The sequence below is a fragment of the Panthera pardus genome, unplaced genomic scaffold, assembly GCF_024362965.1.
Source record: "Panthera pardus isolate Hobbes unplaced genomic scaffold, ASM2436296v1 HiC_scaffold_16, whole genome shotgun sequence".
NCBI classification, from domain to species: domain Eukaryota; kingdom Metazoa; phylum Chordata; class Mammalia; order Carnivora; family Felidae; genus Panthera; species Panthera pardus.
In genome coordinates, this window is record NW_026526721.1 from 93,457,651 (window position 1) to 93,473,815 (window position 16,165).

General features: G+C 40.7%; 1 protein-coding gene across 8 annotated transcripts in view; it reads right to left on the bottom strand.

Annotated features, from left to right (window-relative positions):
- Positions 1–16,165, bottom strand: part of TMEM212 (transmembrane protein 212) — a 53,016-nt gene that overhangs the window by 21,642 nt on the left and 15,209 nt on the right. For 6 of the 8 annotated variants that reach the window (XR_008422510.1, XR_002083980.2, XR_008422511.1 and 3 more), the window contains 2 exons: positions 14,794–15,071; positions 4,014–4,091 (listed from right to left, as the gene is read on the bottom strand). Coding sequence is in view for 2 of the 8 variants with exons in the window: in XM_019463178.2 (XP_019318723.1) it covers positions 1,065–1,223 (159 nt within the window). In the remaining 6 variants the exon portion in view is untranslated. Of the gene's footprint in view, positions 1–1,064; positions 2,072–4,013; positions 4,092–14,793; positions 15,072–16,165 lie in introns of those variants that run through there. The other 2 variants (XM_019463178.2, XM_019463177.2) reach the window with 1 other exon arrangement.

The following is a 16,165-nucleotide window of genomic DNA, read 5'->3' on the forward strand; positions in this document are numbered from 1 at the left end:
TTGGATCATGTCAACACACCTGAGTATTTCTAGTGAAAGCATTCATCTGAAGATTATTTTACTCGGTTCTCCATTTTTTTTTTTTTTACATTTTTTATGGTTTACATACTTCTTTTTCTAAAATTTAAATTTTAGTGGCACCTGGTTGGTTCAGTCATGAGAGCATGTGACTCTTGATCTCAGGGATGTGAGTTTGAGCCCCACGTTGAGGGTAGAGATTATTAAAAAAACAAAACAAAACAAAAAAAACTTAAAACAATAAAATTCAAATTTCAAAAGATAGATTCCAATTTCTCAGAAAACCAAGGTGAGAAGATTAAAACAACTTTTTAAGAATTTCTTGAACAGCATTTCATTATAGTACACGTGATAGTGTATATGATAAAATGATATTAAGAAAGATTGTACATTTAAGAGACAACTAATAGAAATATATGTTCTACAGTCATCTAATTTTCTGTAGAATTTTGACTTCTTTGTATTGTTGCAAAACTTAAACAGGACATGTCATTCTTTTTTTTTGAAATGAATTAATTAATTATTTTAATGTCTATTTTTTTTAATTTTTTTTTAACGTTTATTTATTTTTGAGACAGAGAGAGACAGAGCATGAACAGGGGAGGGGCAGAGAGAGAGGGAGACAGAATCCGAAACAGGCTCCAGGCCCTGAGCGGTCAGCACAGAGCCCGACGAGGGGCTTGAACTCACGGACCGTGAGATCATGACCTGAGCCGAAGTCGGACACTTAACCGACCAAGCCACCCAGGCGCCCCTTTAATGTCTATTTTTTGAGAGAGAAAGACAGAGCATGAGTGGGGGAGGGGCAGAGAGAGAGGGAGACACAGAATCTGAAGCAGGTTCCAGGCTCCAAGCTGTCAGCACAGAGCCCCATGTGGGGCTCTTGAAATAGTGAACCATGACATCATGACCTGAGCCGGAGTCGGACACTCAACTAATTGACTGAGCCACCCAGGAGCACCCCCAAAAAGACACGTCATTCTTTTTCTTCTTTCCCTCCCTTCTTTCTATACTCTCTCAATATATGTAATAAAATATTTTCCTACCAAAGCTCCATTCCAGATGGGGCAAGCAATCCAGACATTCCATCCTGTGAACCAAAGCTTGTAAGAAAAGACAGGGAAGAAAGCGATAACTCCAGAGAATACACTGAGAGTCCCCAGAGAAATGAGAATTCGGCCAGCAGCCTGGGATAGGCTCTGCATCTTCCTCTGTGACTTGGGTCCTGGATCTCAAAGATATTTTGTTACCAAAACATGAGGGTATGTCAGGCCTCAGTAAACAGAAGTTTCTTGGAGACAGTAGCCATGACGCATGTGGACTGTTGATCTACTTGGAAACAAGCTTGCATTTGTTTCACCAAAGATAGTGAATTGTAATGAAGTAATCCTTGACATAAATTTGATACAATTAATTCTAATACTAGTTTCCTGAGAGAAAGAGAAAGAGAGAGAGAGAGAGAGGGAGGGAGAGGGAGAAGTCATTCCTTGTTTTGGATTTCAGCCTCCATTCCCTTCATTCTGCCCTGTCGTGGGGAGTGCCCACTTCCTGGCTTAATCAGATTCAAAGGCTTGCTGACTGAGCTAATTGTTTCTCAACTCAACCTGCCTGGTGGTTCCAACATAAAGCCAACATCCTTTGTGCACAATAGATCCACATTCCCAGCACAATTTCCCACAAAACAAAGTAAAAATAAGCACTCTGATCACTTTTCATTACATTTAATTTCAATGATTTCAAGCAAACGCAAGACCTCTCCCCATTGTTCAAAGTTCAGTTCTATTACCATACTTTTGAAGTTTTGATAAAGATTTTTGACACGGTTTCATTCCCAAAGGGGCATACGCTTCATCATGGAGTTCTGTCTTGTTTTCTCGAAACCAGTTTCATCTTAGGTGTTTTATTATTAATTCAATTATCAAGTAGAGGACGAAGGTGGAAGTGTATGCAGTTGTAAAATGCACTTTGAGCAGTAACTTATTAGACGGATGAAATACCAATCTCCGATCATTCTTTTTTCTTAATTTTTTTTTTTTTATCGCGAGTCCACCCGCCGCTGCCACCAGCCCCCGCCCTCCCCCCCTCGGGCTATCCCCCCTCGGGCTGCTCCCCCTCAGCCTGCCTCACCTCACAACCACCACCATGACCGCAGCCGCCACTGCCCCTACTCTCCAATCATTCTTGAATCATAATTCAATTCAATAATTAGACGTTGGGCTTATGTACATTGAAGCGATTGCAAAAGGCTTATCTCTTAATTTCTCATGTATTTGAGAAAGTGGTATGTATTTGCTTTTGACTAATAGGACACGTTTGTTTCTTCTAAGATAATAATCTGAAAACACAGACCGTTTTCTGAAGATAGCTGAATAATTTTCCTGTTCTATATTGATACTCTTTCTTTTAAATGAGATGATGAAAAATAATTTTATGAATGGAAATGCAGTGGTTTAAAACATAGATTTTGGTATGAGACAGAGCTAGGATCCATTATCTGCCAGGTATGTGTCCTTGGGCAAGGGCAATTTACTTAACTTTCTGGGTCTTTCTTCATATGGGAATAAAATTAGTGTTTATCTCACCGAGTGGTGATTAAAAAAAGTAAATGAGCCAATGCATGTAAAATTCTCAGCACCGAGCTCTGTATAGCAAAGAAGCTTAGTTATCTCCCTATTATTACGTTGGGCGGTCCATCTTTGGGGTTCTTTCAGCATGGGACAGAGGCACAGTCATTACTGTTGCTTTTATGCATCAACTTACAGACAGTAGGTTTGACTCTTCCTGATCAATATGGTAAAACTCCTAAAGGATCCTTGCATGAATGGTGAGGAGGGAAGCTTCTCTCTGATTCTCTGCCTTTTTCTTTCCGTGTTTTGGCCTTCTATAGCTATTCCACAGTGCGACCCAGATTTTGAAGCAGTGGCTTTCTTGGATATACAGGATCCAGGAAATCACCTCAGGCTTTCTGCAATAGCCGTTATTTCCCATCTTCTGTCAACATTGTGGGAGGATATTCTCTCTCTCTTTTGTTCCTAATGCCACTAGGTAAGTTCCACAAGGGCAGAGGCCTTCCAAGTCTTTTACAAGCCCTAGATGTGTAAGATGTTCCCAACACCTAGAATTGTGTCTGGCTCAGAATAGATACTTAATACACATTTGTGGAACAAATGAACTAATACTTTGGACCTTGTAGCTGTGCACTTGGGCCCTGAGCGTCTGCCCCAGCATAGAGGTAAGTGTGTCCACTATGCCACACATAGTGCTAACCACAGAGTGCTAGCCACTCTGTGCTAATCCTAGTGTTGCCCTTGCTACAGAGGGAAGGGGTCTGGACTGAGGAAAGACTTGTTTGTGTTAGTATCTGGTTTGGGCTGTTTTGACTTTTTCCTTTACTTTTTATCTCAAGGTTATAGCTACATGGTATGTCAATATACTGTGGGTCAGATCACTCTCCCCTGTTTGCGTGTTTGGAAAATAAAGACTGTTGAAATACTCATGTTAAACAGTACAAAGATGGCAAACAAAGAGAATATTTTTTGTTTTAATCTGGGGGGGCTTTTTTAGGGTTTGTAACACTGGCAGGCTAACCCTGATACTGCCAGTGTGACTTATAAACCTGAATTTATTCGTGATTAGAAGAATTGTTGCCCCTTAATGTGAAGAAGAAAAGGGACAGAGGTAGAACCAGGGATTTTTCCCAGCCACACGTTTCCGCAGGAATCTACCCGCACCAGCTTCCTTAAAGCAAAGAGACTTGCAGAGAAGGCAGCTAATTGGAAAGGAGAGAGTGTAATTCTGCTTGTGACCAGGGCTTCCTCTCAGATGGGCCATGTCTTCTGTGTTCCTGGTGTCTGCAGCCAGCAAGGCTCACAGGGCCCCCCCGCCACCTCCTGTCCCCCTCCAGCGCCCCCTGCCTCCCATTTGGCACCACAGGAAGGGGGTGTGCAATCAATCCTCCTTGGAGGCTGCTTTGCAGACCCTACCTTCCCCCTTACCTAGGGGGATCCAGCGGTCTTTGCTCAGGAAAGAATGGCAGAGGTTGTGCCAAATTCCTCTTCAATCCAGGTTTGCCACTGGAAAAAAAAAAAAAAAAAAAAAAAAAAGAAAGAAAGAAATGTAACCTAAATCCCCCCGAAAGGGTGGGATAATGTCAGCAATGCTGAAGGAGAGAAGCTGATTTGGACACTCTCTACCTCTTTACATGTGAACCCTAGAAATAGCTCTGCATGCATCTTGTTCTGTTTTTTTTTTTTTTTTTTTTTTTTTAAGTGGGTCTCAAAGTTACAGAAAGGGGACTGTTTTTGTCAAGGTAAAAGAAAACAGACCTCTAAACAAGAGATGAAATTAAAATGCTTTATTGTCCCAGTAGCTTCAGATGATTAGCTTCATTTGTTTACATATTGGAGAGGTAGCTCCGGTAGCAGAAAGAGCATGAACTTTGACATCAGAAAGACCCGGGTTTGATACTAAGGATTTCATCTAATATATACAAAAGGAATGACAAAATTAGAAAATTAACACTCTGCTACCCCCCTTGTGCTTGGGATTCAAGCACAATGGAAAAGGATACTCTTACAGCAGAAAATATGGCGGTCACCACATTAACCAAGTGATCAAACTTTGTATCACCAATACCAGGAGAAATTGACATCAGTGCCTCCTGATATGATGCAATGGAAGTCTACACTGTCACCTGAATAGTGTTTTGGGCAAAAATGTTTGGCCTGAATCTAATCACAAAGAAACAATCAGACAAATTCGGGTTATGGGCACATTTACGAAGCAGTAGCCTGGACTCTTCAAAATTGTCCATGTCATGAAAGGTAATAAAATATTACTGAGACAATTGGAAAAATTTAAATATGCATTTAATATTGGATAACAGTGTATCAATGCTGAGTATCTTGGGAGAATGAATGGCATGATATTTATATAAAAGAATGTCCCATTGGTGAAACTAGTTTAGTGTTTCTTATGCTTTTTTCAGCTTTTCTATAGGTACAAAAATTTTAAATTGAACGGTGAGGAAAAAAAAAAAGCAAATTCATTAACTGTGTAAAATGAAAGGTCTAACTTTTATTCAGACATATGGCTACAACTGGCTCAATAATCCTTGACAGTATTGATGAATGCAGGTCACAGTATAAGGACTGTAAGGAAAAATCCACTGCCTGCCTTCAACACCAACATGGAGCCCGTCTTCTTAGAATAGGGACAATGGAACAGGTATGTTAGCTTACACTGTGAAGACATATCGTTCATGCGGACCCAGTGATGAGTATCTTCTATATACTCTTTTGTCTTTCCAGCTATTCAAGTGTCTTAACAGCATAAAAACCTTCCTAATGATCATTCATTTGCTTCTGCTTTTTACTAACCATTTGACTTCAACTTTGAGTGAACCCTCTCTTCTCATAATGGCTTGGGGTTTAAGGAGAGCAAAGTTCAATTTTTATCATCCCTAACTGGGAATTGTCAAATTTAAAGCCTTCCAATCTGCAAGATGTTTGGACCCAAATGGAGATTTGTGCATCAACTTGTACTTACCTAATTTAGATTTTATCTGCCTTTTGTATATCTGACCCCCGAATGTGTTTTGAAATCATCTGGAATTTATCAGAATTTTCCCATGTTTTTGCAGAGCAAAACAACTTAAGTGTGTCGCGGCAAACTTGTGCAGCTCGCTGTCAGTTTGCTCTCCCGAGCCTTGCAGCTGCAAGGAAATGCTCTTATTGGCAGGCTTGACCTCGCCAGGCAGCCTCCCACAGGCTACTGTGGAGATGGTCTGTCCTTGGAAAGGCTGCTCCTATCTTGTTTAATCATGGAGACAGAGGAGCCACAGATAGAACTGAGATTGTGGCAGCGGCTGTGATTGATTGGTGCTTTGGCCACCAAGGAGCGGGGAAGAAACTAAGAAAACAGGAAGAGAGAAACAGTGGGGGTGTCTGGGGAAGAGAGGTGGAGAGAAGATGGAGAGGAAAGAAGGACAACAAGAGGGGAGTCAGAACATAGAAGAAAACATTCCCGAAGCCAAAAACAGCTTCTTGCGTCACTCACAGATCCAAAGCCTGGGTCTGGACAGAGTTGATTCCAGGACAGAGGACCGATGGAAACCACGGGCCATTCATGTACATTTTACAAAAGATATTTGTAGGGTGGACAAAAGGGAAATAAATAGAGAGAAAGGGCAAAGGAGCAGAATGAGAGAGAAGGAACTCTATGCAACCTGAAATGTTCTCAGATTATGCTTGTTTTTAAGTTGATTTCAGGGACAGACCTTGAAATCCTCTTAGACAGGAAATGTATACTCATTTAGTTCCTTCTCTTGGCATTTTTGAAAAAGGAAAGAACCAAATTGCTCTGTGAGAAACTAAACCCACGTTTGGATCCAATTATATCCATGCAATAAGCAAAAGAGAGGGAGGAACGGTGAGGATGGCTTCACTACCGTTGTCATTGTTTTTCCCATTTTACAGATGACAAAGCTGAGGTTCTGAGGTGTTAAATAACAAAGGTGACACAACCAATCAGCATTTGAATCCTGGCTTTGAATCTGGGGATGCTTGACTCTGAAGCTGGTAATTTTTGTTCTTCACTACCAGGTCAGTTTACAGATGTACTACATCTTGTAAAACATATATGCATATGTGAAAATTGAACCATGAAGCATACCAAAGCTGCACACCAGGGTTGTACTCAAACCAAGAACATGATAGGAAGGGAGATGATGCTGCGTATCCACAGAGGAGACAGTTTTAGAACTGCTGATTCTACTCCCAGTTAGGGAGAGAGAGAGGGAGGGAGCGAGAGATTCTTCGTTATTTCATTTTACAAAATTAGAACAAAGGGGAAAACTAAAACCAAAGTTTCATTTCTATGTACTGAAGTAGAAATCCGAATTTCTATCTAGAGCATTGCTGTGCCTTGTTTTCCATCTTTCAGTGCTTCACGCGGGGGCTCTTGCCCTTAGTGTGGAGATGATGGCTGTTGCACGCATTGTTCCCGAATGGCTGGCCAAGGGTGGAGGCTAAAACAAATGAATAAGATGGGGGAGCAGCATAATGCAGTAGGGAAAGACCACGGCTGTGTGACCTTGAGTAAATCAAAACCTCTCACAATCTTGATGTTCTTCTCGGCAACATGTGGAGGTTAGACTAGATAATTTTTAAGATTCCTTCCATATCTAAGATGCCGTGACTTGAAAGAAATCCCAAGGGAGCTAAACTGCCTGCGTGGCCCAAATGCCTGTCTCTAAGAAGCCTTTATCAGTAAAAATGCTATCTCCTTGAGGGCTGGGAACCACCAGCTAGATCCACTTCTGTCTGGTATAAGCGAAGGGAACAAACCAAGCACTGCACACTGTCTATTGGCCAATTGGATTTTTGCTGGAGAGATTTCACCTAGAGTTCCTCTACGGAGGCCTCACTTTGCCCTCCTGGCACACCAATAGACAGCCCTGAGCCAGCATCCGCCAGCTGGATAATTAACAGCCTTTGAGTAACAAATTGGTGATCTCAGCCCAGTCCTGGTGACTGTGTCATAAAATAATTAAAACTTGTCAACCAACACAGCAGAGGCCAAGAAGGGAAAGGATTGAAGGAACATAAAGCCAAATCGCTCTTCTTTTCCAGCTCCTTGAAAAGGGATGAAAAGCCGGGAGGCAACTGGTACCATTAGGAGCCATGGAGTACCTCGTGTAGATAAATAGATTGATGAGAATTAAGTGAGGCTCTGGACATGCAGGGAACTCAAAGATAAATCCCCATCCACTAGCTGAGAGTGGCTAGGTAGGGTTAACCTCTCTAAACCAGCTTCTGATTGGCCAGGAAACAGAGTCCTTACTCTACTCTCCAAGCAATGGTTAAAATATCAGGAACCTCACTTTTCTGTATGCTCATAATACAAGAAAGCAAGGTGAGCTAAGATGGTACAAACACTTGATTCATTCCCACAATTCATCCAGGTCTCTGCTCAAAAAGCCCCTCATCACAGACCTTTCTCATCAATCTCTTCCCCCATCCCTCTATTGAGCTTAATTTTTATCATCTGACTTTATTCTTCATAGCTCTTGCCTTATTTGTTAGCTGTGTGTCTTCTCGACTAAAATGAAAGCTCCATGAAGGCAAAGACTTTGTTTTGTTCCCTGTTACATTCCAGAGCCAAGAATAATACCTGGCCCATAGTAGATGCTTAGGAAGTACTGATGAATGAATGAATGAATGAATGAATGAAACTGCTTTTATCTAGACCATTTTGCTGAGAAAGCTGGCTCCTCAGGGCTTCACTTGGAAACATTTAATATCTTGGTACCTTAAATCTCTCCATTCCCTCTCCATGAAAATCCACATAGAAACACGAAGAAAATCTTCCAGGTTGACTCCCTGAGCTGTGAGACCGCACTGCAGATACATGTGCATTGTATGTGAATATATAGGAGAGGTGTGCCCATCCTGGGATTATTTTAACCTTGCTCTACCAGCATGTGACAAACATCCACATGACTCTGTGTTAAATAGAGGAAGAAACAAGGCCACAGACGAACCGCGTGAGTCTAGCAAGAACTTCCGCCTCTGGGAGAAAGCTCGAATGTGCCTTTTAATCCACGGTGATGCCAACTTTTAAAGCGGCTCATATTCACAGGGATCTATCTAATTGAATGATCTTTATGCATCTCTGTCTATTCAAGGGTTTCATCTACTTCTTCATCTGGCTGCTTTTCATAGATAACAAGTGTCTTCTCCTACTCTATAGAAAAATGAAATAGTGCAGATATGAAAATTTGTACTCATGAGAAGTGGATTATACAAACTTATGCTTGTAGCATATTTCCATTCAGATGATATTGTGATCTTTTCTGAGATAGGACAACTGGTAAACTAAGTGCATCCTTTTGACATAAGGAGTTGGGTAGCATAGTATAAACACCTACTTTTACCAGATGATGCTATCATTTGTGTACACAAAGGCCCACACTTTCCTTTCTCTTTTCAACAATGCAGATACCCTGCCCTGGTTTTTATTTATTTATATATTTATTTTAAAGAGGAGAAAAAGGCATTTCTAGATACTTCCCCATCTCATTGTCCCAGTACATAAGCCTTTCTATTTCTTCCTCATGATCCACACAAAGCTAATTGACATTAAAGATAAAAGCTCGGCCTAAGCAAGCCTCCTTTACCCAACTGACAAGTTCACTAAAAAACATGTGGGGCAATAAGAATGAAAAGTACATAGTAATGACCCAACTAGAGAATTGCAGAATGGAATGGGACCTGAGAGATCAGCCAGTCCATGCCTGTCATTTCACAGACTAATTCCATGGTCAAAATACCAATACAGAAAGCTGTCTAACTGCAACCTTAACGTAATTTAATAAGCCAGTTGTGACCACTGATCTTTCTGCTATATCTACATTTAGCACTAGGTGTTGCTCTACCGCTAGTTAAAGTCAGATTTCTTTGATACGCAGCAGGAGCTGAGCCTCCTAATTTGAGTTCTGTTCTGCAAAGGCTGAGTTTTTAAGACGATACCCTGCTGGTATTTGCTATGTTTCATTGAACCGGCTTCATTTAAACGGTGCAGCTTTGGCATACTGCATCTACCGAAACAGCCACTCTGCAAAGGAGTGATCAATACATGCCAGGGAAAGGCTACTCCAAAGTCAAATTTTTCAAATTGTCCTAATTCAAATATTTACTTAAACTCTGTTTTTATATTATGTGCAATGCAAGGGGAATGACATTGTTGCTGTGTGTTTCCTGGAACTGACTGTCTGCTACAAGGCCACAGATAAAGTTTGTTTATAGAAAAACAAAATATGAAAAAAAAAGTTTAGCACTCTTCTATTTGGGGTTTAATACTCCCACACATACCAAAGGGGAGGAAGGACAACTCTCTAGAACCTTTCTTTCCCCAGGGCAACAGAGGACAGAAATGCTTTAACCCCCTCTAGTGACAGATGCATCATTACTTATATTAGTTCAGTTCTTCAATTTGAATGGCAATACCGTAGGGAGAAACAGGTCCTGCTTTAAGAATCTCATAGTTTTTGGGGAGCCTGGGTAGCTCAGTCAGTTGAGTGTCCGACTTCAGCTCAGGTCATGATCTCATGGTCCATGAGTTTGAGCCCCGTGTTGGGCTCTGTACTGACAGCTCAGAGCCTGGAGCCTGCTTCCAATTCTGTGTCTTCCTCTGTCTCTGGCCCTCCCCCACTCACACTCTGTCTATCTTTGTCTCAAAATAAACATTAAAAAAAAAAAAAAATTTCATAGTTTTTCCTAAATTTTCAACTCACCTTTAAGTTTTAAAGGGAATACAATTCAACTATTAAGTATGAATCTTTGACATCATTACTCAGTTGTTTCAACTTGGATAAATTTGATATAAGCTCAGCATAAACGTTCAAGTTCCACAGGTCACACGTTATAATTATCTGATACTGAGTTTAAAATCGTCTGGATATGTGGAACAGAGCAATGTCTCGTATATTGTTGCTAAACTTTTTTTTTTCAGTTTTGGTTATTTGCCAATAATTATTTGTGTTACCAATAATCAGGCAATGATGCTAATAATAGTCCTAGATTTTTATTTTTATTTTTTTAATTTTTATTTATTTATTTTAAATATAATTTATTGTCAAATTGGTTTCCATACAACACCCAGTGCTCATCCCAACAAGTGCCGTCCTCCATGCCCAACAGTCCTAGATTTTCCTAGCAGAGAGGAAAGTGGAAGAAGGAAGCCAGAGTAGAAGCATCCTAATCCCATTACCAGGCTTAGCATAGCGGGAGAGAAGTAGTTAACACAAAGTTAGCTGCTAGGATCCATAATATAAACTCTTTGGTCTAGTCCTAAAGAGAGAGTTCCTTCCAATTTTTATAGTTCAGGCCTCAGGCTGAAAAAACTAAGGGCTTGGCTGAAGTTTGACTTTCTTATAAAATGTTCTTTTCAGCTTTCTCCCCAGCACAAATCAGCCTTTCTTTTCTGAAGATTCTATTTCCTTTACATCCTTTGAGGATAAAACTATGCTTTGTGGTTTTTAGACCATATTCACTTAGGATATTTAAAAACAGAGTGAATTCTACTGTTTCTTCCAATTCTCTCTTCACAGAGGTTCTCCTTTCCTCGCTCCTTATAGCATCGATGATCGCCTAGAGTGGTATCCATTGCTATTTTTGCACTTCATCTGTTACGCTCCATATGAAAGATGGGCAGCTTTTCAAAAGAGATAGGTCAGACTCCTGATCCACGTTCTTGTAAACTTGGGGTAAGAGGTGTTTATGTGTTAGGAAAATCGTCTATTTCCTATGAAAGAGAGGGACAGAAGAATTTTTGAAAGCGTCCATTTTGTAAATCATGTTTAGTGAGTGGCAGGAAGGAGAGGCACAATGTGGTAGACTCTGAGGAAGTTTCTGCCATCTTTAGTCAGACCCACTTCTGTATGGACCTTATATAGGTAAGTCCTCTGGTGTGTGTGTATGAGATAAGAAACAGTAAGACCTACGGAAATAGACTTATCATTTACTCGCACAGACATGCATACACAAATCACAAAACGCTTACCCTTTGTTTTTCTTTTCTTTTTTTGAGTTTTAAAATTTTATTTATTTTTGGGGGGAGCAGAGAGAGAGGGATAGAGAGAATCCCAAGCAGGCTGTGCTGTTGGCCAGAGCCCGATGTGGGGTTTGAACTCACGAATCACGAAATCAAGACCTGAGCTGAAATCAAGATTTGCATGCTTAACCAACTGAGCCACCCAGGTGTCCTTGTTTTTCTTAATGCTAAACTGACCAAAGTATTTTTTTAAAAAATGCCATTGTATGAGTTCTTCTAATGTCATCTACTACTCTCTTCCATCCTTTTTTTTTTTTTTTTTAATTTTTGTTAATGTTTATTTATTTTTGAGACAGAAAGAGACAAAGCACAAGCTGGGGAGGAGCAGAGAGAGAGGGAGACACAGAATCTGAAGCAGGATCAGAGCCTGATGTGGGGCTCGAACTCATGTGCTGGGAGATCATGACCTGAGCCAAAGTCAGATGCTTAACCTACGGAGCCACCCAGACGCCCCTTCTATCCTTCTTATTCTCTAGACAGGTTACATCTGTACAATTCCAAAAAGGTGAATATAACTCCTGCTTTTGCTTAAAAAAATTGTTTCCAGCCTCGCTTAACAGCCTTTATTTTAAGTTCGTTCCAAGAGTGAGACAAAAATCTCTCTACCAAAAGGAAAATAAAAGCCAAATTCCTATGCTTTTGCCTCATTTCATGTTTTATTATTCTATGTTCCCTAATAATACATTCTGTAAATATTGAAATGGGCACGTGTTCTGTGGACGGGAAGCAAGGCTATGCAGTTAACACAAGTCGTCATCTCCAGACGACGTCCATTTTAGGCCACGTGCAATTTATATATTTTTTTCTCCTCTCTTGATATAGAAAAAAAAGAGAAAAAAAACCCCGAAAAACATTATAGAACCCAACTATATGCATTTTGAGGTCAATGAGTTTGATGCTCCCAGCGACGTCAGAGCTGGCCCGAACTGAAGCCTGGAGATGTGCTTGCTGAGGTCCACAAATGAGAAAATGTAGTGATGAGGGGAGACCATATTATTGCAAGGTGCTATACTTAAAAGCTTATGAAAGTATAGAAGTATTATTGATGTCTAGAAATGTTTGTGTACAACCAGCTAAGCCCACACACACTGTGAAGAAGTCATTGTATGTGTTTATAATAATAGCAATAAAAAAATCTCCCCAAATCTGCTTACCTTTTCCTTGTTAATTCTGAGTTAAAGACAGTCATTATAAGAAAGACGTTTCAAAGTGCATTTATACTTTTGTCGAGTGGAAGAAGTATTTACAACATAGGTTTAATTGTGTTTTCAAAAGTATAATAATTCCAGTCAGGCAAAATTTGTGTTCTATTTCCTTAGAGGAGATTTGCAACTTTTTTTGGGTGCACTTTCAACAAAAATTTTTTTAATGTTTATTTGTTTTTGAGAGGCAGAGAGAGACAGAGCATGAGCAGGGAGGGGCAGAGAGAGAGGGAGACACAGAATCCAAAGCAGGCTCCAGGCTCTGAGCTGTCAGCACAGAGCCCCACGCCAGGCTCGAACTCATGGACCATGAGATCATGACCTGAACCAAAGTCGGACACTTAACCAACTGAGCCATGCAGGTGCCCCTGGGGTGCACCTTTAAGGGTGCAAAAATTTTCCTTTTAAATACTGGCTTTAGAGTAACTTTGGAATGAACAACCCATAGGTTCTCCCTAACCTAAAGGAGGTGTTTGTAAACAGAGGACCTACCTCTATAGCACAAGTGAGTTATCTTTTATCAGCATTTTCTCATCATGAATGATAAGGGAATATGCTCTTTGATGTACATCAGTTTTCCCTTCAGATTTTTTTCCAAAATATTTCAAAACACTCTGATTTCCTAGGCCATACCATTTTCCTCTGACCTTACTCCCTCCTGCAGAATTCAGCCAGAGAATGGTCTCCTGTCTCCCTCTGGGAGTCTGCTACTCCTGCCACACAGGATCCCACACTCATTTCCTCCAGCTGCCTCTAGGTGGCCCTGGGCCCTGGGCCTTCACCCAGCAGCTGATGTGATGCTCCGCTGCATGTCCTTGGCAGATAGTGGGAGTATGGTCTAGTACATGATCTTTGGACGAGGACTCTGGCCTTGACTCTCCTTCCTCGGGAGTTGTCTTCCTCAGGGGACTCCTCAGTCTCACACAAATACAGCTGGCCCTGGAACCTCCCTAGGCTTGTCTGAATTTGCAACAGTTTAGGCCGGTCTGGGGGCCCTCTGTTACATAAAGATTGGGCTCTCGCTCCCAGTCATCAACTGTTTTGTGTTTAGTACTGTCTGACTCTATAGAAAGATAGGCAGGAAGGAGCGTGGGAAGAAAGGAAGAAGAAAAGAAGGAAAAGAAGAAAGAAGGGAAAGAAGAAAGAAAGAGAAAGAAAGACAAGAGAAAGAAAAGCAAAAAAGAAAGACAAGAAAGAAAGACAAAACAAAGAAAGACAAAAGAAAGACAAAGAAAAGTAAGGAAGAAAAGAACAGAAAGAAAAGAAAGAAATTTAAAAGGATGAAAGAAAAGGACTAGAAATAAAAATCCTAAGAGGTACACATTTCCTTCCTGTAAAAAAGGTTATTACGTACTTGGTTATAAGTATTCATAGCTAAATACACTGCAGATTTTATAATAAGATGACTAAATTAGAGCACATATCTAAATGCCAACTTAAAGACTTTTGGGAAACGGTCAATCAATACCAGTGAGGTTAACCAGAATCTCCTCTTATAGGAGATGTCATCGTAAAGAACACTTTCTCTACCTAGGACCAAATCCAGATTCATGGTTTTAGCAAATGAGAGTAGAAAACATCTTTTATCCATCAATCTCAAATTCAACTGGGAGCTGGGCTTTAGAAACAAGCTTAGCTTTAACAATTTTTGAAAGTCCTTGTGCAATATTTTGCACAAATACACTCAATGGGGAGGAAGTTACAAGTTCGGGAAATTGCAGAAAGGTATCTGTTCTTTAGCTGATCTAAGTATTGGGTCCAAACAAGTGCGTGGACTCCAAGAATACCAGCAGCCATAGTATTGGCCCACTGGCACTGGAAAATAGCTCCCAAATTCTCTGGGATGAGGGCCATCTCTCCTTTCCCCACTCCCCCACTCAATGCAATTGGGCCAGTAGGGCACAGATATGCAAGTGATGAAGGTTGCCATCTAATCAGAGAATGGAGGAACAGTCCTCACCTTGTTCCAGGTGTGGCGTCTTCATTAAGGATGCCTAACGTCATGGTAGCTTTGGGCTAGGGAACCGGTGTTTGCAGATCTTCCCGAGCCTGCAGGCAGCTCAAGTTGTTGGTCTTGTACCTACTCTCTCTCCGGTTGCCTCCCATCCCAGGCGTGGAGAGCTGGTTTGCTGAACTGGACACATATTACTGCTTGGTATCTCAGTAATATAACCCACGCTGCTGTTCCTTTGAAGTTATTGTGAATCGTGCTTCTGATATCTTTCCCTCAGTTTCCAGCTGCAAATTTAATAAACACAAATTTGTTTTTTTCATGTAAGTTATTAGATGAAGCTATGTGGGGCCTTGTGGCAATTCGCTAAAGGCATTACTCTAGGTTGAGAGTCACACATTATGATAAACACTTTTTGGAGATTATTTAATCAATTTTGGTTCCACATAATAAAATAATCAGAAATACCATGTATATGTATTCTCCTGATTTATCCACTTAGTAGCTCTATCCAAATATTATATCAGGTTTATTTATGATAACTAATTTCTGGGGAACTCCTGCTGACTCATTGTGATTCTTCGTTATCTGAGAAAAATAATAATATTCATGAGTAGTTTTCTGTTTATAAAAGTAATAAGTGGCTCTTTGTAAACAGGTTTTTAACATAAATGCATTAAAGAGAAAACAAAAGCCACTCAAAATCTCACTACTTAGCACTGTAAACAATTTGGTTAACTGCCTCTCTATCTCCACTCTCATCTCTTGTCCTCTCCCATGAACACATTTTATTCAGTCCCTTCCACCATTCACTCTGTTATCTTCCCTTCCCCCCAGCTCAAAGAATTGGACAATAGTCACCTGGCACTTTGAGGGGATATGGGTACAACAAAACCAGAAAAAAAGGGTAAGAGAATTTTGATCCTTAATGTCAAAAGCTGCAGGACTAGCTGCAAAATAGAAATGTTCACATGCATACTTGCAGATTGAATATATATATATATATATATATTTTTTTTTTTTTTTTTTTTTTTGAGAGAGAGAGAGAGAGAGAGAAAGCATGCATGTGAGTGGGGAGGGGCAGAGAAAGAGGGAGAGAGAATCTTGAGAAAGTTCCATGCCCAGCATGGGGCCCAACACGAGGCTGGACCTCATGACAGTGAGATCATGACCCGAGCCAAAATCGGGAGTCGGACACTTACCCGACTGAGCTACCCAGGCTCTCCTAAGAGTGAGTATTAGTGAACAGGTCAGAGGAATTCAAGGAAGGCTGAGGTGTAGACTTGGAGATATCACAGTCATGAAAGCCCTAGATCAAGAGAACACAGCCTCAGCCTGGCATCTGCACAAGGGAGCCATATGGGTGTCAAGTCAGTGCCCA